Raw genomic sequence first — 27,427 nt, 5'->3', positions numbered from 1 at the left:
TCTCAACAAAATTTGCCACTTAAAAGGCTTAAACATTTTTGAGATCAAATTTATAGTGTTCATTTAGACTACTTTTAAAATGTACAACTGAAAAAATAAATAAATAAAATGTACAACTGTTCCTGTATATTCACAAGATTGTGCAATCATCATCACTAATTCCAGAACATTTTATCACCCCAAACAGAAATCCCCTTCTCCCCATCCCCTGGCAACAACTAATCAACTTTCCGTTTTTACAGATTTGCCTATTCTGGCAATTTCATACAAATGGAATCATACGAGGCTTTTGTGCACTTAGCATGTTCTTAAGGTTCGTTCATGATGCAGCCGAATCCGTACTTCTTTCCTTCTGGCCGAATAATATTCCGTTGTGTGGATACACCACATGTATTCATTCATCAGTTGATGGTTATTTGGGTGTTGTTTCCTATTTGGCTACTGTGCACAATTCCGTCAACATTCATGTACAAGTTTCTACACGAACATGTTTTCATTTCTCTCAGGTACACACCTAGCAGAATTACTGGATCATTAGCATAACCAAACTTAACGTTTTGAGGAACTGCCTATTTTCCTAACTGGGTTGCACTTTTTTACACTCCCACCAGCAGTGCATGAGGGTTCCAATTTCTCCATATCCTCATCAATTTTTTTTGTTTTGTTTATAATTATAGATGCCTGGTTGGGATAAAAGTGGGATCTCATTGTGGTTCTGATTTGCATTTTCCTAATGACTAATGATACTGAGCATCTCATGTGCTTAGTGGCTATTTGTATTTCCTTGGAGAAATGTCTATTTAATCCTTTGTCCATTTTAAAATTGGGTGGTCTTGAGTTAGAAAGTTTGCATAAAGACGACACACAGAAATAAGAGCTGATAGAGCGGCAAGACTGAGCCATGATGATCTATTTTGGACTCAGACTCCATGCATAAAGTCAGACCTATCTCTTTGAACCAAAACATTCTTGGTGCTTAATCGGACTAGAATAATGAAGGGATAATCTCCCGTGTCAGGGTCCCTCAAGTAGAATGGGACTTTTCCCTCATTAGATTTTCTGGTCAATCCCCAGACCCCACCCTATACTGTGGGCACTGGATAGGAGGTAGGGGAAAGATGAATGATGCCTGGCACGACTAGAAGTGCCACTTCCAATCCCACAGTGCCTGGCAGAAATTTTAAGACTACGGAGACCTTTGCACAACCTCATAATGCCTATAAGCACCAACTTAAAAATAAAGCAACAAAGTACACATTCAAAGTAACTAACCTATAGGGCAGATAGATAAAAACTAACTTTAAGTGCTAGAGTAGATCTTAAATACTATACAAAGAATACAGACTCTTACATTAAATATAGGCATGGTTGCCATTAAGTAATATTAATGTTACATGTTTTCCAAAATACTTTCCTACCTATTATTGTTCCTAGGTTTCCCAGACAGATCAGTAAGTACTACTAAATGTTCCAATTAGATGAGTCCAAAAGTACAGGGCTCACTACGTGGACCTGAACAGGAGGCTGAGGAGAAAGTGGAGAAATCAGGGGTCATATGTGAAGTTGATACATAGTTGCTTCCTATGTATCTTTGGAAAACGTATGAAGGATTATATATTTTCTAAGTGAAAACTAATGACATGCGGTACTTAGGCAGAACAACACTTAGAATATGATCTTTGCCAAAATGGAGATACATTAATTGTAATGAGAGAGCTACAGGTGCTTATTTAAAGAGGAAGAAACACATCAAGAGGCAGACACAAGATCTATAAACTACATTTATTGAGTGCTTACTGGGCAGTGGGCACAACAGATACAAAAGAGGTAGGATGGGGAGAGGTTACGAACTTTAAAAATTAAATATACATGTTAATTTACCCACTAATTCTACCAGGTAAATACAAAATTTGTATAACTCACACGTTAATATGAAATTGTGATGCCTGTCAAAAGGATGAGCTATACATACAATGCAAAAAAATTTTTTAAATTGTGCTTAACATGAGAATTACCCTAAAATGGGTTGATAAAATGCCTATACAGCATTCTTTCTTATTACATACATATATTTTACCTTAAAGATTGCTTGAAAAGTACAAATCCTTTGATCCCCTTGCTGGGAAATCTGTGGCCAACAACTACATGTGCTGTTTCTCTAAGAAACACCATGGCATCTGCAGTCCATTTCTCCCTTAAAGTCCATCTTATTTTCAGCTTAGCTTACTCAAGTTCTCTTAGAACTGTTTATATCTCTTTTGTCTGATCATCTTCTTCAAGTTTCCTGATTTCATTTTTTAAACAATTTATAGTTTCACGACTTGCCTTTAATCTCTCCTTAAGCTCTGCAATTTCAAAGCTTGTTTTTTTCTTCGCAGCTTCTAATTTTTCTCTGGTTTTCACTTCAAGTTCTGCAACTAAGGAAAACATATTTTTCTTTAACTATTTCATTTTTCTCACATGTATAAAGTATGTCAGAGAGTAATAAATATGGCATTTCCTTAGGTCAGTTTCCATGATGAAATGTTAACTTAAGACACATTAAACACAGGGAAGTGGGTAGAAAGTTTAAACTCTCACAAGAGAATCCAAGATGTTTTCTACAACTAAGGTTGAAATTATGGCCATTCACATTTTATTTCCCAATTAAGATGTTAAGATATAACGTCCTAGTTTTTCTCCCCATACCCATGTTAATTTGGAAATAAGGTGGCATACAATCCAAGAGACACCCAGCCAATAAGAGCTAACTAAATAGCGCTCTTCAATATATGTACAGGTAAAACTTACATAGAATCACACCGGTAGGGCAACCCTGGTGGCGCAGCGGTTTAGCACTGCCTTCAGCCCAGGGCATGATCTTGAAGTCCTGGGATCGAGTCCCACATCGGGCTCCCTGAATGGAGCCTGCTTCTCTCTGTGTCTCTCTCATGAATGAATTAAAACAAACAAACAAACAAAAAACCTCTTTAAAAAAAAAAAAAAAAGAATCACACTGGTAGAGGATCCCTGGGTGGCTCAGCGGTTGAGCACCTGCCTTTGGCCCAGGGTGTGATCTTAGAGGCCTGGGATGGAGTCCCACATGGGGCTCGCTGCATGGAACCTGCTTCTCCCTCTTCCTGTGTCTGTCTGCCTCCCTCTCTCTCTCTCTCTCTCTCTCTGTCTCTCATAAATAAATAAAAATCTTAAAAAAAAAACTTAGTTAAAAAAAGAAAAAACAATCACACCAGTAAAACAAACCCTTATCTTTTTAAGAAAAAGATTAGCAATAACCACCTAGGTTTAAATTCCAGCTGTACCATTTACTAGCTGTGCCACTGTTATTTCTATGCCCACTTCCCATTATAATGATGCATATTATAATGAGACCATAATGAACACCTCATATTATGTGAAAAACATTTTTAAAAAAATTTTAACTTCTGGTTTTATTTAAAACCTCCCCTAACATAGGCCTACAGTACACCTCTCTGAAGCTTTATCTGATTTTTTTTTTAAGATTTTATTTATTTGCCAGAGAGAGTGAGCCAGAGAGCACAAGACAAGGAGCGGGGGTGGGGTGGGGGTGACGGGGGAGAAGTAGACTCCCCACTGAGCAAGGGAGCTGGATGTGGGCTCCTGCAGAGCTCAATCCCAGTATTTTGGGATCATGACCCGAGCCAAAAGTAAATGTTTAGCCAAATGAGCCACCCAGGTGCCCCTAACTTCTAGTTTTAATTGTCTCATTTAGTTTATTTTGCAACCTATTTCTTTTCCCCAAACTAGTCTTAATGGTTTTGCAGAAATTCTGGGAGATAATGTGCCCTTAGTTGAGTTTTTCTACTTTCTTGGTGTTTGTGGAATGACTCCTACTGGTATTAATGACCAGCTAGCATCTTAGGAAAGCAGACCTGTAAACTTTTATGTAAGAAGTTCATATGTAAAACTTTATTCAAAAATTTTAAACGAATTAATGTATATAAAGTATCTAGAATACGGTCAGGTACATAAAAAGCCATCCTAACTACCATTATGGTAGAGGAACACTAAATGATATTTAACTTTCTAAGCCTGTTATATAACAAATTACTAAAGAAAATATCATTACTGCAAAATAGAATACAGCTATTTAAATATCCCACTTGGACAGTGCAGCATTTTGTTTTACAAAGAAAAATGCCGACTTCTGTCTAGCATTTCCATCTTGTGGACGTTTCAGGTAACTGCTGCTAATGACTATTAAAGCACGGTTGTACTTTTTTTTTTTCTTTTTTAAAGATTTTGTTTTTTCAAGAAAGACACAGAGAGAGGCAGACACACAGGCAGGAGAAGAGGCAGGCTCCTCACAGGGATCAAGTCCGATGTGGGACTCAATCCTGGGCAACATACCCTGAGCTGAAGGCAGCTGCTCAACCAGAGCCACCCAGGCGTCCCACGGTTGTACTTTTGATAAAATGAACACTAACTCAAGGCAGCATGGTTTGGTGGGGGAGAAAAACCCTTTGAAATCAGAAACACTTTAGTTCAAATACAACCTTGGCCCCTTATTAGCTAACGCTGATATCTCCTAAGTCTCCCTCAATCTTTTCTATTTAGTACAGTTAAAACTGTATTTCTCAGAGGCTGAGGATTAAGTAATAAATGTAAAGCATCTAGCACATTAAAAACATGCAATATTTATACAGCTGGTGACTTTCTTTTTATGATACATTTTAAAATACAATAATACAATTTTATATTATCAAAATGATCCTTATTTTTCTTTGTGATTTCTTTCACTGCTTTTAACTTTGAAATTGCTTTTGAAACAGAAATTAAGGCTCAAAAATTAAAAGACTGAAAAATGTAGATAATGAAAAAAATGTCTCCTTTCACTCCTGCCCCACCCACCCACCAGTGTTTCTTCCTGGAGACAATCAGTTTTAAGTTTATTTGGTATCTTTCCAGAAATAATTTGTCCACAGACCAGCACACATCTAAGTGTGATTTCTTCTCGCCCCCAAAACAAGTGGTATCACACTATCGACAAACTGTGCTGCATCTTGCTTATGTCTAAAAGCCTATTCTGTATCTACCATACAGCTCTCTCATTCTTTTAATGGCTACAGATGATCTCACCTAATGGATATTAATCTGTCCCCTTTGATGTACACTGAGTATTTCCATTTTTTCTTTTACAAACAATGCTATATGTGTCTGCTGTGCAAAATTATTTCAGTATACTTGTGGGAAAATCAGCACATTGGTAGGATAAACAACTGCAAGTACAACTGTTGGGTCGAAGGATGTATGTAACTTTGAAGGAATGGCAAATGACTCTTAAAGGTTCTATTAATTTATAATCCCACTAGCATTGTATGTCTGTTTCCCTACTACATCAACTCCTTGGTCTCAGTTACCCAAAAAGGTTAAAAATGGTATTTCAGAGTAATTTGCATTCTATTTTTACTACTGAGGCTGACCAATCTTTTTATGTTTAGAAGAGACATTTCTCCCTTCCTTTTTATGGATTGTCTGTCTTTCCTTTGCTATTTTTTCTATCACATTGACTTTTTAAAAAATTGAGGTAGAACCGACATTAGTTTCAGGTGTACAACATAATGATTCCACATTTGTATATACTGCAAAATGATCATCACAGTAAGTCTAGTTAATTAACACTGTCACCACAGTTACAAAATTTATTTTCCGGTGATGAGAACTTTTAAGATCTCTTAGCAACTTTCCAATATGCAATACAGTATTGCTAACTAGTTACATCCCCATGACTTATTTATTTTATAACTGGAAGTTTGTGCCTTTTGACCCCTTTCAGCCATTTCACCAACCTCCCACCCTCACCTCTGACAATCACCAATCTGGTCTCTATGAGCTTGTTTTAAGATTTATTTATTTTAGATAAAGAGCATGAATGCCTGTGTGAATAGGGAGAGAGGGTGAGAGAAGAGCAGACTCCCTGCTGAGTGTGAAGCCCAATGTGGTACTTGATTTCCACTCTGAGATCATGACCTGAGCCAAAAATTAAGAGTCAGACGCGCTTAACTGACCGAGCTGCCTAGGCACTGTGGGTTTTTTTTTTTTTTTAATATTTCATATGGAAGTGAGATCATTTGGCATTTCTTTCTCTGACTTACTTCACTTAGCCTAATGCCCTCAAGGTCCATCCATGTTGTCACAAATGTTAAGATTTCCTTCTTTTTTTATGGCTGAATAATATTCCATTGTGTATATACCCCATTTTCTTTATTCATTCATCAATAGACACTTAGGTTGTTTTCATATTGGGCTATTGTAAATAATGTTGCAATTAAAATGGGGGATTCTATTAGCACCTCAATTTTCAATTAATATTTGTTTTCTTCAGAGAAATATCCAGAAGTGGCATTACTGAATCATATGGTAGTTCTGTTTTTAATTTTTTGAAATTTTCGAATTTCCATGCTGTTTTCCATAGTGGCTGCACCAATTTATATTCCTACCAACAGCATATCAGGGTTTCCTTTTCTCTACATCCTTGCCAACACTTATTTCTTGTCCCTTAGATAACAGCCATTTTCTAGGTGTGAGGTCATATCTCATTCTAATTTTAAGTTGCATTTCTCTGAAGATTAGTGATACTGAGCACCTTTTCATGTACCTGTTGGTCATCTGTAGGTCTTCTTTGGAAAACAATCTCATTTTTAAACTTGCTCATTTTTAAACTGGATTATTTGCTTCTTTTTTGCTACTGAGTTGTGGAGTTCTTTGTTTCGGATATTAATCCCTTATCAGATATATAATCTGTAAATATGTTTTTTCCCATTCGGTATGTTGCCTTTTCATTTTGGTGGTGCTTTCCTTTGCTGTGCAGAAACTTTTTAGTTATCGGCATTTCTTACTGATGTGTAGGAGCTCTTTATACATTAAAGAAACTCGTCATTTGTGATAGGAGTACGATATTTTTTCGTGGCTTGTCTGCCTTTAGACTTTGTTTAGAGCGTTTTACCATGCAAAAATTTTTATTCCCTTACTCCCTCTCTCTCCATATCAATTAACAAATGCATACTGAGTGAAAGGCACTTTGCCAGATGCTAGGCTGAGGTAGGAGAGAGACAAGAAAAAAAATATGTATTACTATAGAAACCCCTAAGAAGGATGTTTTAAATTATTCACAAAGTATATATACTTTCAGAAAGGTAAAAGACAGCCTCTCACATTCTCTGAAATACTGTCTTTTATTCCCTAATTACATTTAAGGATAGCTTTTCGTTAATCTTGCTTAACCTGTCACTCAACCATTTTCTGTTTACTAGTCTTTGGTCATAAAGTCTGTGTGAAGAACCCTGCAGAACACAATTACAGTTGACCCTGAAACAACACAGACTTTAGGGGTGCTGACCACTCTCCCTTACCCAACCCGGTGACAGTCAAAACTGTGTATAACTTAACTTCCCAAATACTTCACTACTAAGAGACTACTGTTTCAATTAATATTTGTTTTAATTGAAGCCTTACTAAGAATCAATTAACACATATTTTGAATATTATATATATTTAGTCTGTATAATAAAGCTAGAAAAAAATGTTAAAGGAAGAGAAAATACATTTACAGTACTATACTGTATATTTTTTAACTCTTAAAAATTTACTTTTATATATCCTTAGAAAAACAGTAATAGTCACTAATCATAATCTTTTCACCATTATAGAATACATCATTTTTTAGGATTAATTATGAATTCATGGCACTTACATTCTGTTTCATGCTTATAGGCTCCTAATGTTAGCTGGCGAGATGTTGTTAACAATTGTTGCATCATTGCTGTTGGGTCTTGAAATATCTAATGGGATAGAATGAAAAAGTAGCCCAATAACTTCAAAGTTCTATAACTTAAAATGCTTTTAAAATTCTCATTATAAAATCTTCTTACCATTTCATCATAGAACTCTGAAACCACTGTCTTTTTTCCCAGCATTGCATTGGTGTCTGACTGAAACAGCTTTAATAAATGATAGAGGGTTACCTGTGAAATAAAAACAGATGTCACATCTGTGCAATGGTTTTCATCACCGTGAGACATCATGATTTCTGTAACTGAATTAGAAAGTAGAATTAGTTAATATTTCAAATGCAGAATTATCTTAACTACAACTTACTGTGTGGCAAATCAAATTCTGTACTTCTATTTTTCTATTAGGTATTATTATCCATCCACATCTACTAAAGCTGAATGTTTTAAAGAGGGTAGGTATGGATGTTATAAAACATCTCTACAGAAAGACTATGTAGAAAAATAACATGAAATACAGCTATAGAAACTAAACTGGAAAATCATGAAGATGGGAATTTTTTTACTTCCATAAGTGAAATCAGATTAATTTTGACAGTTATTCTGTGAAGATTAGTTTACAAATTTACAGGGGGAGAAAAGATTTGACACTTTCAAAATAAATAACCAATACTAAAATGCTCAGTGACGCCAAGAAATTTTCTCTGGTGGTCTATAACATAATAAACAAAAGTCAGTCAATGTTAATTCACTTTGGTAGAAGCAACAGGTCTTCAAAATACATAAAAACATGTATGACACGAAATCAAAGGAAAACCTTTGCAGCACAATGCGTGATTACTTGAGCAAAATAAAACTTGGCTAGTAAAACAGTAGAGTTGATATTGAAGGTGTAGAAACCAATTCAGAGGCCTCAAAGAATTTTCCAAACGGTTAGCTAAAATAATTATAAGGAACATGTATCATACGCCATACTTAAAGATAATTTGACAAATTTCTCAAGTAGACAAAAAGGAGGTAAGACCACACAGGTGGATAAAGAGAAATTCACAACGAAAAGTTAAGGTTGAAAACAGCAGCAGAGGTTGGAGCCAGCAGAGACAGGGAGGCTTCAAGCCCAACGCTGCCAAGTACAGAAGTCAAGAATGCTTTGCGGTGGCTGGGTCTGTTAACCTTCCTTTCTCCAATCACTCAAAGACAAGAGAGCATATCCCCCTGTGAAATTTAGACTTTTTTACCCAAACAATCAAGTATGAGGTAAAAATAACGATATTTTCAGGTAGCAAAGGCTCTGAAGGTTTATTTCTCAGGCATCCTTTCTAAAGAAATTCCTCCAGTGAAATGAAAAAAGCCTGGAACAATGAAGAAAAAGGATCATCTGTCCTCACATGAGGAGATGATGACAGGTACTATTGAAAACTGAAAAATCTGAACAGAGATTTAAATATATGAGATACATGGGAGTAATTTCTAGAGAAACTGAAAACAATCACTGTAGTTTTCCTACGGAAGGGGCCAGAGATGGGATAAAGATGTGATGGGTTGAACTGTGTCCCCCTAAAAGATATGCCGAAGCCCTAACCCTCAGTACTAGTAAATGTGACCTTCTTTTGAAACAGATGTAATCAACTTAAGATGGGAGTTCTCAGGTTAGGCCCTAATCCAACATGATGGATGTCCTCATAAGAGACACAGAGACAAGGAGGGAGAGGAGCCAGGTGACAATGAAGGCAAAGATTTTAGTTATGCCACCAATACCAAGAAACACCTGTGGCTACCAGGAACTAGAAGAGGCAAGAAAGGATCCTTCCCTAGAGGTTCTGGAGAGAGCATGACCAATACCTTGATTTTGGACTTCTAGTGTCCAGAACTGTGAGATACCTGTTGTTTTTAGCCACTCAGCTTATGATGCTTTGTTATGGCAGCCCTAAGAAATTGACACAGGAGACTTCTATTTTTTGTTTTTAAAATCTTTTTTAAAACTATGTGCATAAAAAAAATAAAAATAAATAAAATAAATAAAATAAATAAAACCATGTGCATATCTTAGTTTTACAATTTAAGAACAACTTAAAACTGTACTTCCTTGAATTTATTATTCAGACACCTAAAGCCATTCATATAGACAAAGACAATGAAAAATGTAAAGACAGATGTCTCTAATTTTGACAGGTGTTTGAAGATTCTCAGAGCAATGAAAATGCCTATGCTAGCCATGAAAATATTTCTAGGAATAAAAACCCAATTTTAGCTTTTTTTTTTTTTTTTTAAGGAACCATTCCTTTTAGAATGGTTTGATATATAATAGGTTGCTGGGTAACAGAAATAAATCACACATTACTTTTGTCTTTCTTTTATATTTTAAATAAGCCTTCATGACTTAAAGAGCCAACAATTACTAAAGTATAATGGTTTCATCATACTAAAAGAAAACGACACCAGTTCTTGGGTAATAAAATTTAGGCCTGTGTAGATCTGTATGGAAACGTATTCAATAAATTAATTACTGCAGAAGTACAATAACCATTCTTTCCAAGAGTGGACTTTGAGAATGGTTTCATAATGAAGTTATATGACACAATGACTTCTTTCAGTGTATTTTCCAATTGGGAGTGGTGGGTAAGACCGATGAAGGACAGCCAGGTAAGGCTACGCAATCTCACAAAGTTAAAAAGAGTTTCTGCCCCAGTAGCAGATTTTTCTTCTCTCTCAACATCTGCTGTATTTCTGTGTTTTCTCCCTAACAGACTATTTTCATTAAGGACAAGAGCAGTATCTCATCCCTGTATCCTTGAATAGTATATTGGCAAATAATGGACATTAATAATTTCTTGCCAGGTAGAATATAATGTCTTTTGAAAGTTTTTTTTTTTTTTTTTTTTTTTTTAAGATTTTGTTTATTTGACAGAATGTGAGAGAGGATAAGCAGGGGCAGCAGCACAGGGAGAGCAAGAAGCAGGCTCCCCACTGAGCAGGGAGCCCAACGCGGGGCTCACTCCCAGGACCCTGAGGATCATGACCTGTGTTGAAGGCAGATACTTAACTGAGTCACCCAGGTGCCCTGTTGAGAGTATTCTAGAAGGACAAAAGGAAGATAGGAGATCTGGAAACCTCATCACATGGAAAATAATTAAATGAGCTATAAATGTTATTTAGGAGAAAAAAAACCAAATGTATGAATAGTTATCAGTAAAAAACTGAATGAAGCTTAACATAAACTAGAGCTTTCTTACCACTTGAACTACCCCAAATATGAATAGGATGTTTCACGTAACAACAAAACTCAATAGTCTCTCTACTGGAGACAGCAAGACCAAACAAGACTCTCACTTGAATTCCTATGTAGGAAGAGCGTGGCCTCTATCTATTGGTCCTAAATATTACTGTGCACCAGAATCACCCGGGGTGTTGGCCCCAATCCAAACCTACTAAATCAGACTCTCCAGGGGATGGGATCCAGAGTTTCAATTTTTAAAAAATTCTGATATCTTTGGTGCAGTCCACTAAGAACTAATTTTCTGAACTACAGGCTCAAGTCACAGCTCCTTTAGAAGCACATACAATTTTCAAAATGTAACCTGATTACTAAAGTGTAAATGGTGCTAAAGGAATGAACTCAATCTACCAAGATGAAAATTAACGATGATGACCTGAAACTAGAGTTAAATACCAACAATAACAATGTGGAAGGAAAGAGCCATAACTGAGTTGTGACCCTGTGGGTTTACAAACAGAACAAGTTGAGTGGTTTTAGCCAAAAGAAAGGGTAATGGAAAGAATGTGAGGTCTGAATGCAAATAACTTGGGTTCAAAAACTAGTTCTGCCACAGTTTGTGTTTTTGAGCATATGACTTGATCCCCAAACCTTAGAATCCTCATCTCTAAGATGGTATCATCAATCTCACAAAACTCCTGAGGGATCAAAGTGAAAGTTTTAAGGGACTTTTTACATTACCAAGCAATAATCTAATAAGAGATCAAAAGATGAAAAAAAAAATCAGTGGTTATAAATAAAAATTCATGAATAAAATAGAAAGTAAAGCTTCTAGTACTGATAGCAACTTGAAAAAGCAGGAAGACTGTTGCTAGGGCTTTTTTTTACTATAAAAAGCTAGATACTCTCATTCCAGACAACAAATGGATTAGTCTTATTACTGATAACCAAATAATTATTAATGAATTTTAAGCTTTTTTGCTATAGTAATCACATGATTCCATGGTTTCTTTCTGAGAAAAGTCCACGTTATATCCCTTCTTTCCATGCTTGAAAACTAAGTTTCGAGAGGCACTCCCCATTAAAATGAAAAACCTTACTTAACTCATGGCAAGATACATACATCATGCTAAAAGCTTACATAAAGTTTATCTGAATAAAAATGTTAACACATAACAAACTATTCATTAAGTATATAACATTTTCACGATTATAAAAATCTATTTTATGCAAAGATTATCGTTACTCACAGGTCTTTCATTAGGGTCAATGAAAAATATTTTGATGATTATTTCGAATTCACCCCATCCTGTTTCAGTAATTTCATATGGAGGTTTAGTAACAACTGAAGAGAAAAAAAAAAACAATTATAAATTATAAATAATTAATACAGTCTTCTACATCTTTTTAAATTTGTTAAATTATCTATTATGAATCAAAAAACTGTACTGTACCTCTTAAAGGATTGCCATAGCTCTCATGTAATTTAAATTGGATTTTTTTCACATATGCTGACATATCCTACAATACAGAGGAATTAATTAGTTCTGCCATCTACAATAAAAATAGGAGTAAAATACACTGAGTATTGTACCTAATTTTATAAAATATACATTCCCTCAAATTTTATGGAATCTAATTTTATTTTCTTTTATTTAAACTTTTATGTACAGTTAACATTTCATAGTTTCAGGTGTACAATATAGTAATTCAACAATTCCACACATTACACAGTGCTTGCTATGACAAGTGCACTCTTTAATCCCCACTGGACTCCTAATTTTCTAAAAAACATGAGTTATACCCAGATTTGGTACTTATTATTTTTTTAAAGATTTTATTTTATTCATTCATGAGAGACACAGAGTGAGAAAGAGAGAAAGAGAGGGGTGGGGGCAGAGGGAGAAGCAGGCTCTGTGCAGGGAGCCTGACGTGGGACTCGATCCCGGGTCTCTAGGATCACAACCTGGGCCAAAGGCAGCGCTAAACCACTAAGCCACCAGGGCTGCCCTCGGTATTTAAACAAAGGACACCGGAGTTGAATTCTTTCAGAACTCATACGGGAATATACCCATCACTCATTCACTTGTTTTGCAAATCCTTTTTTTATATATCTCTACAGACAATGCTCTAAATTAATTTTGATTTTCTTTTTAAAATTTATTTGGCAGAGATAAAGGGAGAAAGAGAGAGAGAGAGAGAGAACAAGCAGGGGGAGTGGCAGGCAGAGGAAGAGGGAGAAGCAGACTCCCTGCCAAGCAAGAAGCCTGATGGATCCCACCAGGACCCTGGGATCATGATCTGAGCTGAAGGCAGATGCTTAACCAATGAAGCTACCGAGGTGCCCCAAAGATTGATTGATTGATTATTGGGGGGAGGAGCAGAGAGGTGGGAAGATTTTTATTTTCTAATTTTTTTTTTTTATGACAGTCACAGAGAGAGAGAGAGAGAGAGAGAGAGAGAGGCAGAGACACAGGCAGAGGGAGAAGCAGGCTCCGTGCAGGGAGCCCGATGTGGGATTCGATCCCGGGTCTCCAGGATCGCGCCCCGGGCCAAAGACAGGCGCCAAACCACTGTGCCACCCAGGGATCCCAGATTTTTATTTACTATAAAAACATTTCCAACATACTTTTTAGAAATAAGCATATAAATTAAAGCACATCTAAGAACTAAGCAAATTTAAAGAACAAAATTCTATTATACAAAGCTAAGGTCAACTAAACTAAGCAACCTAGAACCATCAGACAGAAAACTCCTCAATTTTATTTTGAAGCACGGGAGCATATTCACTAGTGCTGGCACGCAAAAGGGATTCTCCTAGGAAAAGTGGCTTTTTCAAAAAAATTCATTGTAGAAAAATAAGAACATGCAAAACAGAATCAGTCACACTGGACAGTAGTGTTCATTAATCTTTTTATTTGCTTTCATGGCATTTTTTATGTGCTTATTATCCACATTTTTAAAAAACTGAGGTCATATAATGATATACTGATACCTGCTTTCATCACTTTATATTATGAACATTTTTTTGCAGCAGATTTTCATAAGCACGTTTGAAGACTCTTTGGGAAAACATTCATTATTTTCTACAAATATGAGTGACTACCAATACTGGGTACCTGATGCTACAATGGTAAATAACAGATTCTTATCCTTAGGGTAGGGAGCTGACAAGAAAACCAGCATTTCAATGTTACCTGTGTAGGGAGGGCAATATGTATAAATTTGCAGGAATGGCACCTAATCTAGATCTTTGGAGATCAAGAGAGTAGCTCAAAGGGAAGTACACTTAAGCTAAGACCTAAAGAAACACTAAGAATGGAGTAGGTAGGAAGGAATGAATAAAGATATTTAAGAGTGTCCCTTTGGGAAACTGAGAGTAATCTAGTATTGATGGAATGAATGTAGAGTATAAGGAAATGATGAGGCAAACACAGCAAGGGATAAGAATGCAGACAAAATTAGGAAAGACCACGGCAGACTTTCTAAAATCTTTTAATTAAAGATTGTATTTTTAAGTCATCTCTATACCCAGCATGGGGCTTGAACTCACAACCCCAGATCAAGAGTCACAAGCTCTACTGACTGCCTGACTGAGCCAGGCACCCCTAAAATATGATAGTTTTAACTTTATCCTGAGGGCAACAGGTAGTCACTGAAGAGCTGTTGTTTTAAATAAGACCTTTATCAAGATATTCACATACAAAAAAAAAAAAAAAGATATTCACATACCACACAATTCCCCCGTTTATAATGACTATTCAATGGTTTTTTAGTACATTCAGAATTGTACAGCCATCCCCACAATCAATTTTAGAATATTTTTATCACACAAAAAGAAACCCCACATCCAACAGCACTCAATTCTAAGTCCCTCCTTGCCTCATCCACTGGCAACCACTAATCTATTTTCTGTGTCTACGGATTTGCCTATTCTGGACATTTTATAAAAATGGAATCATCCAATATATGATTTTGGTCTGGCTTCTTTCACTTACAATAATGTTTCTAAATTTATTCCATGTGGTAGTAGCATATATCAGTACTTTATTTCTTTTACTAATAATATTCCATTGTATGGATGTGCTGTATTTTATTTATCCATTCATCAGCTGAAAGATATTTGGGGTGTTTCCATTTTTTTGGCTATCATGAATAATGCGGCTACAAACATTCACACATAAGTTTTTGTGTGAATTTTCAAGGGTTTTATATTGAGAAATATTCATTCAATGACTATCTGCTGAATACCTACTATGGACTATGTTCCAGGGATTAGAGATTCAGCAGCAAAACAAAATTACCAGCAGCCAGATTATACAGTGTTTTGTCTTTCACCTTCTCTGATGGTCTTATTAACAAATTGTTCCAGGACACCTGAGTGGCTCAGTGGTTTAGCACCTGCCTTCAGCCCAGGGTATGATCCTGGAGTCCCAGGATCGAGTCCTGCATCGGGATCCCTGCATGGAGCCTGCTTCTCCCTCTGCCTGGGTCTCTGACTCTCTCTCTCTCTCTGTGTGTGTGTGTCTCTCATGAATAAATAAATAAAATCTTAAAAAAAAAAAATTGTTCCTAAAAAGTGTTAACTACTCTTCCTGAAACACCTGATTAAATACTGGGCTAACCACCTGATTAAATACTGGGCTAACTTATTAATACATGATTGGAACATATACTCTGCTTATAGCATGGTTCTTGTTACCATAACTTAAAAGTGACTATAAAATATTACAATTTATCTTCAATCAAAACCAAACTGTGGTTTCAAAAAAGTTATAGAAGAAACAAGTGCCTACCTCATTTCTATATGGTTTTACATACACGGTCCACTGATGGGTGTGCCCATCCTCTTCTCTTTTCTTTCCAAAATATCGAGCAACATTACCATAAACTATTGGCTTAACGATAGTAACCCCCTAAAAGAAAAGTAATTTCAACACCAATTAATTTTGTATTATTACCCAAATATACAGAATAAGAGCTCTGAAAACTTGTCTTAAGGAATGGCAGGCAATCTAAATACCTAGCGTTTGCCTATAACATGGATTTCTCTCAAAAATATCAACTGCAGACAATAATCATTTAATATTAACACAAGTAACTAAATACCAGATTAATTACAATGTTCCCACTTTGAAAATGTCGATTTAAATCATGTAAAAATAATTTTTTCTTTTCTTTTTTTTGAAGAAAGGTGAAGTGCTCTTTATTCACAAACTTTAAAGTGAGACTCCGGAATTAAGACCGCCAATTTTGACTGCCATCACCTGATGGGAACAATGTCCTGATTTACCAGCTTATGGCAGTGTTTTCCAAAGCACAGTACAAATACTAAAGGCTGTCTGGGAAAGGACTTTAGGTAGAATTAGGACAAACATTTTTTTAATTTATTACTTATGTGTTAGGTTCTGAGGTGTAGGTACATGTTTCTCATCGCATCTGGTTAAGGGTAGAGGTATTGACTGTTGCCATATTATTATGGAAAGGAGAGACAGGTTTCAAGTGAGGAGAAAACGTTGAATTGTTGCACATGAAATTTGAAACTATGTTCAACAGTAAGAATGTATCTGAAAGTCAAAGAGCAAGATAGACCACATGTGAAAAGGGCTGTGCCAATGTAGTCAACAGTTAATAAGAAGCGAGGAAAAGCAGTGAACAAATGGAAAAGCTGGATAATTAAAAATTCAATCTCTATTAGCCTCAAGATAGTCCAGAAGAAGGCAAGCAGTTTGTATGAGAATTTAAATAATCTCAGTAAATGTTCTCTGACGCCTATAGTGCCGACAGGTGGGGCATCAGGTTCAATGCCTGAATAAAATGAGCACAAGAAGCACTGGCGTGGGGTGCAGATTACAGATGCTGCAGCTGTTACTGTATTGCTAAAACTTGCAGATTTCCTCAGTGATGCAAAGGGGTTCATCTGTCAATAGACTTTCTAGCTGAAGGAAATTTCTCTAAATTGAACAGCCAAATCCCAGCGAAGGAAATTTATTGAAATTGGAAAAAGATGCCTACCAAACAATAATCAAGAACAATTAGTAAATCCTTAATTTTAAAGCTTTACATGACATGCACTCTTTTGTGGAAAAGTGTGTGAGGACTCCAAGCCTAATTTTCTCAAATCACTTTGGACTTAACTTTTTGAAGCTTACAGGATTACAAGTAGAGAAAGTTTGTCGTTTTTTTTAAAGATTTTATTTATTTATTTATGAGAGAGAGAGGCAGAGACAGGCAGAGGGAGAAGCAGGCTCCATGCAGGGAGCCCAAAGACATGGGACTGGATCCTGGGTCTCCAGGATCATGCCCCGAGCTGCAGGTGGCGCTAAACTGCTGAGCCCCCCCCCCCCCCCCCCCCCCCCCCGGGGCTGGCCCAAGTAAAGAAAGTTCTAAGTTCTTCTCCAAAAGCTAACTTTTTTTAAAGCCTTCAATAGCACTTTCCTATCTATCCAAAGACTTGCCCAAAGCTTGGACAAAAGATATACTTACAAAGTTCCTGGAATTATGGATTTTACCTGCCATCTTTCCCTTTCCGTTAAATGTTGGTAGTTTCTTAAGTTTTCCAACAATTCCTACTTTGCAGGTGATATTAAAGCACCATGCGTGATACAGTTGTATACAGCTGAGAGTACAGAGGTTGGTGCAAACGGGGCTCCCTTCTTTTTATTTTTTTTTTAAGATTTTATTTATTCATGAGAGAACAGAGAGAGAGAGGCAGAGGGAGAAGCAGGCTCCATGCAGGGAGCCCGACGTGGGACTCATCCCAGGTTTCCAGGATCACACCGCGGGCTGCAGGCTGCAGGCGGTGCTAAACCGCTGAGCCACCAGGGGATTCCCCCTCCCTTCTTCTTCTTTTTTTTTTTTTTAAGACTCATTCATTCATTCATTCATTCATTCTGATAGACATAGAGAGAGGCAGAGACACGGGCAGAGGGAGAAGGCGGCTCCATGCAGGGAGCCCTACGTCGGATGTGGGACTCGATCCCGGGTCTCCAGGATCATGTCCTGGGCTGCAGGCGGTGCTAAACCGCTGAGCCACCAGGGGATCCCCCTCCCTTCATTTTAAAGAGAAATTTCCTTTTCTGCAATGAGTCGAAGATCAGAGAAGGGTTGTAAACACAGCTGTTCCATCAAGAACCAGACAGTCAGTCTTGCCTTAAAAGCCAACGTGCCAGGGGATCCCTAGAGGGCTCAGCGGTTTAGCGCCTTCCTTCGGCCCAGGTCGTGACCCGGGAATCCCGGGATCGAGTCCCACGTCGGGCTCCCCGCACGGAGCCTACTTCTCCCTCCGTGTCTCTGCCTCTCTCTCTCTCTCTCTCTCTCTGTGTCATGCATAAATAAACAAAATCTTAAAGAAAGTGGGAGAGTTAATGTGTCCCATTTGCAAAAGAAACTTGCAAAAGAAAAGGAACCTTAGTGACCGTCGTCTCCGAGCCTTGATGCTAGGGCGGTGGCAGCGTGGGGCCGCGGGGCCGGCCCCGCCCTTCAGGCCCCACCTGCACACGCACGGGGTCACCTGGCGAGGCCGCCGCGGGCCCGGATCAGCGACGTCCACGCCCCCCGTCACGCCATCCGCGGGGCGAGGCGAGCGCAGAGCCGGTCAAGTCGCAGCCGAAACATCACCCAAACCCCAGACTGCCCCTCTCCCCCGCGCAGCCGCTGCCTCGCGCTCGGTCCAGGAGCCGCAGCTCACGCCCCGGCCGAGAAGGCGCGACCGGGACCCCGCCCCCGGGACCCCGCCCCCGGGACCCCGCCCCCAGAGCCACGCGGACGGCGGCGCGAGCCGGGCACTGACCTTCACTCTCCCGCCGGAGTCAGGCCCAAATTCGGCCATTCTCTTGAACATATTGTCCTACGGAAGAAGCCGCCGCCGCCGCCAGGGAAACACACCGGGGCCGGCGGGGTCGCCGCTCCCGTCAGAGGCCACGCTCCTCCCGCGCGGGGCCCAGGCGGCTGGTTCCTGGCGGAGCGAGGGCGCGACGCCGACGAGCGGCCAAGTCCTGGCGGCCGGCGGGAGGCGGGAAGCCGGCGGCGGGGCGGGCGGCGGGAGGCGGCGTCTCGGAAGCGCGTGGAGCTCCGCGCCTGAGAGCCCCACGGAAGCGGGAGCGCTGGCGGCGCGACTGCGCAGGCGCAGGGAGCTGGCGGCGCGAGTGCGCAGGCGCAGACCGTGGCCCAGCCGGCGGGGCGTGGCCGGGGCGTGGCCGGGGCGGGGCGGGGCTGGAGGCGGGAGGGGGCGGGGCGGTGGTCCTGGCGCGCCCCCAGGCCCGGTGCCTACGGAACCACCCAGGGGTTGGCTCTCGGAGCTCGTCCGTGGTCGATTCCGAGGTCAAGTTCGCCCACCCCGCTGGCCCGCCTGCAGCTTTCCGTCGTTTTCAGCCAGCCCTCCGAGCAGGAAGCGCCGATTTGTTATTTACCGGCTTCTCCCTTTCCCTGCTCTTTCCCGGAGGCGGTGCCGCCGGCGGCAGAACAGGGCGCCGGGCTCCCTCGCTGCGCCCGCAGGGGTCGGGGCCGCGCTAGGCGCCTGCGCGTCGGCTGCAGCCTGAGACGCCACCGGGCGCTCGTCGCTGCGGCCCGGCCCCTGTGGGCTAGGCTGCCCGGCTCTCAGAGCCCGGCTCTGACGTCAGCCCTCGCGCCCTTTTTTTTTTTTTTTTGAAGATTTTATTTATTTATCCATGAGAGACACACAGAGAGAGGCAGAGACACAGTCAGAGGGAGAAGCAGGCTCCGTGCAGGGAGCCCCATGCGGGACTCGGTCCCCGGATCCCGGGTCACGACCTGGGCGAAGGCGGCGCTAAACCGCTGCGCCACCCGAGCTGCCCCCTCCCACTCTTTTAGAGGATGACGTCGCGGGGAACCTCACTCAGAAGACAGACCGCCGCGCCAGCTTTGGTTTCCCCAACGTTTTCCCATCCACTTTCCTGCAGCTTTCCCTGTACGTTGCGCTTTTTCCCATAAGAAGAATGACGTTTAAATCTTTCTCATTAAGAACAGCATGAAGGTTCCCTAAAAAACTAACAAACAAAAAACAAAAACAAAAACCCTACTGTGCTAGATCTAGCAATTGCACTACTTGGTATTACCCAAAGGATACAAAAATACCGCTGTTTAGAGCAGCGTTAGCAATAGTAACCACGAGAGGGCAGCCTGGGTGGCTCAGCGGTTTAACACCTGCCTTGGGCCCAGGTCGTGACCCAGGATCCAGGGATGCAGGAGTCCCGCATCAGGCTCCCTGCATGGAACCTGCTTCTCTCTCTGCCTGTGTCTCTGCCTCTCTCTGTGTGTTTCTCAGGAATAAATAAATAAATAAAATATTTTTAAAAGATTACCTGTTATTTACCACCAAGGAACAAAACAGAGAAAAACATGGTCTCTGGTTTATAGACCACCAGGAAGAGTTGAGGAGGGACTACCATACAGAAAATAGGTAGATTAATGAAACATATGCTTGTTGGGTCCCAGGGCCTCTCTGTCTCTCACTTAACTCTTAAAATGCTGGCAAACAGGCAACAGGGAGAGCTCCTCTGGGGAGTCTGACCAGCCTAAGAGAGGAGATCTAAGGACCCCCAACGAAACTGACTCAAGCCAGCTTGATCATCCTTCAGCAAAGTACACATGGTCAATAGACCCTTAGGACTCCAAATTAAACTTTTAGTTTTCTACTCCTAAATTTAAGTAGATAAGGATTCCCAAATAACTGAGAAATGCCTCTAATATGAAAGATACAATTCAAAAGAAACAAAATGGCAGATTATAGGGAGCATAGGGAAGTAAAGTAGAAACAAACAAAACTGTTATTATTACTATACTCAGATAAAGTAAAAAATAGCAAGCAACACAAAACAAAGAAAAAAGGAACATTTAGTGAACAAAAAAGAGCTGTTGGAAATTTAAAATATGGTGGTAGAAATGAAAAAAAAAATCAATTAAGAGGCCAGATAATAAAATCAAAGAAATCTCCCAGAAAATAGAACAAAACACAAATAAATGGAAAAGAGGAAAGAAAGCATAAGAACATCTCTATTAGTTTGCTAGGGCTGCCATAACAAAATGCCACAGGCTCGGTGGCTTGAACAATAGAAATTTATGTTGTCGTGGTTGTGAATGCTAGAAGTCCAAGATCAAGGGGTTGTCAGATCTGGCTTTTCCTGAGGCCTTTCTCCTTGGCTAGCTCACTGTGTCCTCACATGGCCTTTTATCTGTGCATAACATCACTGGCCAGGGAGAGAGGCAGAGACCCAGGCAGAGGGAGAAGCGGTCTCCAAGCAGGGAGCCCGATGTGGGACTCAATCCCAGGACCCCAGGGTCATGCCCTGGGCTGAATACAGGTATTTAACCACTGAACCACCCGGATGTCCCCCTCCTTTTCTTATAAAACACTGTTAAGTAGGGGCCCCACCCTTATGACCTCATGTAATTACCTTAATTACCTCTTTAAAGGCCGTTTATTTTTTTTCATTTTTTATTTTTTTAAAGATTTTATTTATTCATTCATGACAGAGAGAGAGAGGCTGAGACACAGGCAGAAGGAGAAGCAGGCTCCATGCAAAGAGCCCGATGTGGGACTTGATCCTGGGGCTCCAGGATCACGCCCTGAGCCAAAGGCAGATGCTCAACTGCTGAGCCACCAGGTGTCCCATTAAAGGCCATTTAAAAACAAAAAACATTTTATTTATTTATTCATGAGAGACAGACACACAGAGAGAGAGAGAGAGAGAGAGAGGCAGAGACACAGGCAGAGGACGAAGCAGGCTCCATGCAGGGAGCTTGATGTTGGATTCAATCTCAGGACCTAGGATCACACCGCAGTTGGCTAAAGGCAGGTGCTGAACTGCTGAACCACCCCCTCCATCACCACCCCCCCCTTTTAAAGGCATCCCCATCACCGCCCCCCCCTTTTTAAAAAGATTTTATTTTAAAGGCCTTATCATCACATACAGTCATATTGGAGGTTAAGGCTTCAACATATGAACTTTAGAGAGACAAAATTCATTTCATAACTACATCAGAGGACCAGTCTAGGAATTCCAAAGAGAATGAAGAAAATGGAAGGAAATAATAAATGATTCAAGGAAGTTTTCTTGTACTTAAGAGTATGAGTTTCTAAGCCGAAAGATCCTACCGAGCACCCAGAACATAACAGATCCACATCAAGGCACATCATTGCAGACTTCCACAGCACTGGAGATAAAGAGAAGATTATACATACTTCCAGGTTACAAATTCAGAATGGCTTCAGATTGCTCAGTATAGCAACATTGTAATCTCGGGAGCAATGGATTTCCCTAAATTCGGTTCCCAGGTAGTCTGGGTTCAACAGATGACCTTCAAAGTTCTGAAGAGAATTAATTCCGACTTAATATTCCATATCCAGCCAACTATCAAACAAGTGTGTAAATAGAACAAAGGCAATTTCAGACATGCTGTCTCAAGAAAAGTACCTCCCATGTACCCTTTCTCAGGAAGATTCTGGAGGTGTGATTACCAGAATGAGAGAATAAACCAAGAGGAAATTATGAAATACAGGAAATAAAATAAATATCAAATATGGAGATAAGAGAATCCTAAAATGATACTGAAAGAGCAAGCCCAGGATGGTAGCCATGTTTTAGGCGCAGACACCAGTCCCAATTAGATTTGGTGGGAAATATTTGCAAATGAACTGTTTTAAAAAGATGGAATTGGGGCTCCTGGCTGGCTCAGAGGAGCATGTGATTCTTGATCTCACGATCATGAGTTTGAGCTCCACATTGGGTGTAGAGATTACTTAATTAAATAAATTTTTAAAAAGATGAAACTGACAAAATTCTAGCTGTGTCTGGAGCCTTGAGAAACTATTTAAATACTTAATATTTAATGTTTAAATATTAGACCTAGGGACACCTGGGTGACTCAGTGGTTGAGCATCTGCCTTCGGCTCAGGGCGTGATCCTGGGGTCCTGGGATAGAGTCCCTAATCAGGCTCCCTGCATGGATCCTGCTTCTCCTGTCTCTGCCTCTCTCTCTGCCTCTCTGTGTCTCTCGTGAATAAGTAAATAAAATCTTTAAAAAATATATATTAGACCTAGAGTTTGGGAGGTAAACTAATGAGATACATAGAAAACTAAGCAAATTTAAGAATCATGCAGTTATTAGCTCTAGGAAAAATACAATTTTCCATTAGAGAATAAAATAATTATATTTATGGCTATGTAAATACTGAGTATTGGTCTAACAAAAAATATATACTTACATTGGAAGGATGGGCATCAGGGAAGGGTCCCACTTGTGCTAGAGATTGGGGAGGAAGAAATAGAGCCTAATCCTTAATTTCTATAGTGGAAAGTTGATATTCTGACTTGGAAAAATCAAGAAAAGCAATATAAGGCTAATAATTAAAAGCATGGAGGTAAATATAAAAATATAAAAATCAACTTTAAGCTGCCTAAAAGTGGTTGCATGTAAAGGGGAAGAAATGAAAAGGTACATCTTTTTGTCTTTTTAAAAAGATATATTTTATTTATTTATTTGAGAGAGAGCCTGAGCAGAGAGAAAATGCAGAGGCAGAGGAAGAAGAAGGCTTCCTGCTGAGCAGGGAGCTCAATGCGGGGCTCGATCCCAGGACCCGAGGATCATGACCTGAGCTGAAGGTAGGTGGATAACCAACTGAGCCACCAGGGCGCCCTGAGAAGGTACGTCTCTCATAATTAATTTTGTGGGACCGACTCTGTAAACATTGAGAATTTACAACCATATTAAAATTAAAAATGATTTTAAAATATAATTGCACAATAGACATGCATTTAATTGGAAAACATTGTATCTATGAATGACATTAGTCACTCCTGATTATAATTTTTATTAATTCCCTTTCACAACTGCTAAGGAAATATTTTTTAAAGGAGTCCACTAGGGCACCTGGGTGGCATAATCGGTGGGTCCCTGACTGTTCGTTTCTGCTCGGGTCATAATGTCAGGGTTATGAGATTGAGCCCCACGTCAAGCCCCAAGTCAGGGCCTGCCATTCAGCAGGGAATCCGCTTGAGAGTCTCTCTTCCTCTCCTTCTGCTCCTCTCATTCATGGTCTCTTTCTAAAATAAATAAATCTTAAAAAAAATAATAATAGGATGCCTGGGTGGCTCAGCAGTTGAGAGCATCTGCCTTTGGCTCAGGGTATGATCCCGGGGTCCCAGGATCGAGTCCCACATTGGGTTCCCCGCAGGGAGCCTGCTTCTCCCTTTGCCTGTGTCTCTGCCTCTCTCTCTCTCTGTGTGTCTCTCATTAATAAATAAAGCCTTTAAAAAAATAAATGAGTCCACTAAAAGAAGTGCAACAAACGTGCTCAGGGCTTAGTTATAATTAGTGCCACATAAAGAGCTTAATTATCATCTGGAATATCACTCTGCATTTCAAATAATATCCTAGGGTAAAACTAAGCAACATACAAGTTAAGTTTCTCTTTAAAATGATCAAACATTGATATTGATTTTTATTCCATTCCCGAACAAGAATAGAAATTTATTTTATTTTTTTTAAAGATTTTATTTACCTATTCATGAGAGACACAGAGAGAGAGGCAGAGACACAGGCAGAGGGAGAAGCAGGCTCCCTGCAGGGAGCCCAATGTGGAACTCAATCCAAGGACTCCAGGATCACACCCTGGGCTGAAGGCAGGCACTAAACCACTGAGCCACTCAGGGGTCCCCAAGAATAGAAATTTAGAGAATTTGATTGTATGAATATAATAGGTATAGATAAGAAATAATAGTTATCAAAAACATTAAGCAGACTCTCCAACAAGCATTGTTTCCCTTCTTCAGCCAACTTTTGCTAATCCCTGGTTGTTCAGTCAGCCTTTGTTGAGCCGTCCTGGTGCTTCCTGGACACATCCCATCTCTGCATCCAAGCCATCACTCTTCAAGTCTCTCTCCCCCCTACCTTGACCCATTCTTTATACACCTTTGGGCAACCTGATATGAATAAACTCATATTTTTCTCTGGGTTTAATCATATCAAAATGGTTCAAGAATCTCGCAGCCCAGGGCTGCACCTGGGAGTGGGGGGGGGGGGGAGGGGGTGTCTCTGGTCTTGAGACCTGGCTCTTGGAATTCCAGGAGCTGAAGTCCTGGAATCCTGTAGGCCTGAAGAGTTAAGAAAAATCCTAGAATGGTCAACATGAAGGAATATACTAAATAACAGAAAGATATTCATGCGATCAGCTGTTTATTGAGCACATATCATGTTCCAGGCATCGTTCCAGGTGTTTGGCATGTGGATATAATCAAGAGTAAAAGACTCTGCCCTCCTGCCTATCGGGACAGTGAACTGGGATGGTGTGTCAGAGATGGAACGCAGTAAGAGGGTGTGTGCATGAGGAGGAAAGGGCAGCCAGTGAAGGATCTCAGAACCTGAACGGAGAGGCTCTAGTCCACGGTGTGGCCATGTTAGGAGGTTGGTTACATGCAGACAAATTGATCAGATGCATACATGTACTAAGGATACATGCTAAAGCTATTAAGGACAATGGAAGCTAGGTTTCTCACGTGAGAGAAGGGAGTTAACATGGAAAAAGGGTAAACCAGAATGAACCCTGTGGTGTGGGATTGGAATTGGAGACACTGACATGAATTCAATATAAATATAGTGATAAATATTGTGTAAATACATATATGCTCTAGTTCTGTCCACTGGTGGGGCCTGGAAACAGCGACACTCTAGTGCCTAGATCTTGTTCTTTAAACACCATCATCCAGAGGCGCCTGGGTGGCTCAGTCTGTTAAGCATCAGACTCTTGATTTCTGCTCAGGTCACGATCTCCGAGTCACGAGATCAAGCCCTGCATCTGGCTCAGTGCTCAGCAGGGAATCAGCTGGAGATTTCTCTCCCTCTCCCTCTGCCCCTCCATGTACACTTGCTCTCTCTAAAATAAATCTTTAAAGATAAATAAACAAACAAATAAAAACCATTGTCCACTATGAGGAATCAGTGCTCTTTGGAGAAATGGCTGATTCCAGGGCTGGAGCAGGAAAAGAACAAGGTGAGTCTTAGAGCATCCTGTGCCAGAAAATAAGAAAGTGCTCAAGCATGATGGGGACACATCGAAATGATGCAGAAGCTAGCTTGCAGAGAGGCTCTGCTGGCCAACTCATGGACAAAGTGAACATCAAAATAAATGATAGTAATGGATTATAATTCACTATAATTGGAACAAAATAGGAAGCAATGAGTCCATACTGATACAATAAATAAATGCATGAATTGAAAGTTTGCTAAGGAACAGTCTCAAAGTACCTTACCTTTTCCCAAATACTGCACAGTGAAGGTCACTTGCAGATATCACCTTGATCAAATGACCAAAGTAAACAGCATCAGTGTAGAACACGTCAAAACTGCACGCCACCTGAGAGGACACAATGGGAACAGTACAGCATCACTGCTTGGTATCTCTGCCAAAGATGCACAACCTAATCTAATCAAGGAAACATCAAGGGGTGCCTTGGTGGCTCAGTCTGTTAAATGTCTGCCTTCGGTTCAAGTCATGGTCCTGGGGTCCTGGGATTGTGCCCCTCATTGGGCTCCCTGCTCAGCGAGCTGCCTGCTTCTCCCTATCCCTCTGCCTGCCGCTCCCCTTGCTTGTGCTCTCTCTCTGTCAAATAAATAAATAAATAAATAAATAAATAAATAAATAAATAAATAAAATCTTTAAAGAAGAGAGAGAGAACATCAAAACAATTTTAGGATGTTTTGCAATATAACTGGTCTGTGGCCTTTAAAATTGTTAAAGTTGTGAAAGTCAAGGAAAAAACACTGAAGACATGATCCAGATAGAAGAAAACTAAAAAATATAAAAAAGCAACCAAATACAACACATAATTCTGAATTAGATCTTTTTATTGTGAAGAATTTATGGGGACAATTGATGACATTGAATGGGATCTAATGATGAGATGGAAATAATGTATCCATGTTAACTTCTGGATTTGGGTGATGTTTTGAGATTATGTAGGAATCACACACTGAAGGATTCAGAGCTGCTCTGGCACCAGTTTACTCTCAAACTGTTAAGAAATATTAAGGCCTTTGTACTGTGCTTGTAAATCCTGGAGAAAATTGAGTTATCTCAATGTTTTTAAAAGGTGGGGAAAATCTATTATTTTATGAGTTATATTTCAGCAAGAAGAGATGAAGAAATACATAGGTAAAATACGTAGTCTGTCAAATGGCTACAGGCTTGTGTGCTCGGGCATGCCCTCAGTTAGAAACTCATAGCAGAGCAGCCCGAGTGGCTCAGCCCTGCCTTCAGCCCACGGTGTGATCCTGGAGACCCAGAATCAAGTCCCCCATCAGGCTCCCTGCATGGAGCCTACTTCTCCCTCTGCCTGTGTCTCTGCCTCTGTGTGTGTGTGTCTTATGAATAAATAAACGAAATCTTAAAAAAAAAAAAAAGAAGAAAGAAACTCAATAGCAGAGGGAAGGCCAGCCAAGGACTGAG

The 27,427-nt window shown here is 40.0% G+C and overlaps 1 protein-coding gene across 2 annotated transcripts; it reads right to left on the bottom strand.

Moving 5' to 3' along the window:
• Positions 1-1,763: 1,763 nt before the first annotated feature.
• YEATS4 (YEATS domain containing 4) lies at positions 1,764-19,085 on the bottom strand. Of its 2 annotated transcripts, XM_055329375.1 has the most exons (7): positions 18,755-19,085; positions 15,759-15,878; positions 12,417-12,483; positions 12,213-12,307; positions 7,890-7,982; positions 7,712-7,799; positions 1,764-2,417 (listed from the first exon to the last, which is right to left on the bottom strand). In XM_055329375.1, the coding sequence occupies exons 1-7, from the start codon at positions 18,803-18,805 to the stop codon at positions 2,248-2,250; spliced, it is 684 nt and encodes a 227-aa protein (XP_055185350.1). In that variant the 5' UTR covers positions 18,806-19,085; the 3' UTR covers positions 1,764-2,247. The 2 variants fall into 2 exon arrangements, with proteins under 2 accessions (XP_055185350.1, XP_055185351.1); XM_055329376.1 differs by lacking the exon at positions 15,759-15,878.
• Between the last annotated feature and the right edge of the window lie 8,342 nt (positions 19,086-27,427).

This window comes from Nyctereutes procyonoides, unplaced genomic scaffold (genome assembly GCF_905146905.1).
Source record: "Nyctereutes procyonoides isolate TBG_1078 unplaced genomic scaffold, NYPRO_anot_genome, whole genome shotgun sequence".
Classification (NCBI taxonomy): domain Eukaryota; kingdom Metazoa; phylum Chordata; class Mammalia; order Carnivora; family Canidae; genus Nyctereutes; species Nyctereutes procyonoides.
This window is presented reverse-complemented; position numbering and strand designations above follow the sequence as displayed.

Coding starts and splice junctions, on each gene's coding strand:
- YEATS4 (XM_055329375.1), bottom strand. CDS start 18,805: ATGTTCAAGAGAATGGCCGAATTTGGGCCTGACTCCGGCGGGAGAGTG. Junction 15,879..18,754: donor ACTCCGGCGGGAGAGTGAAG/GTCAGTGCCCGG, acceptor CTTTTCTTTTAG/GGGGTTACTATCGTTAAGCC. Junction 2,418..7,711: donor CTATAAGCATGAAACAGAAT/GTAAGTGCCATG, acceptor TGTTTTCCTTAG/TTGCAGAACTTGAAGTGAAA.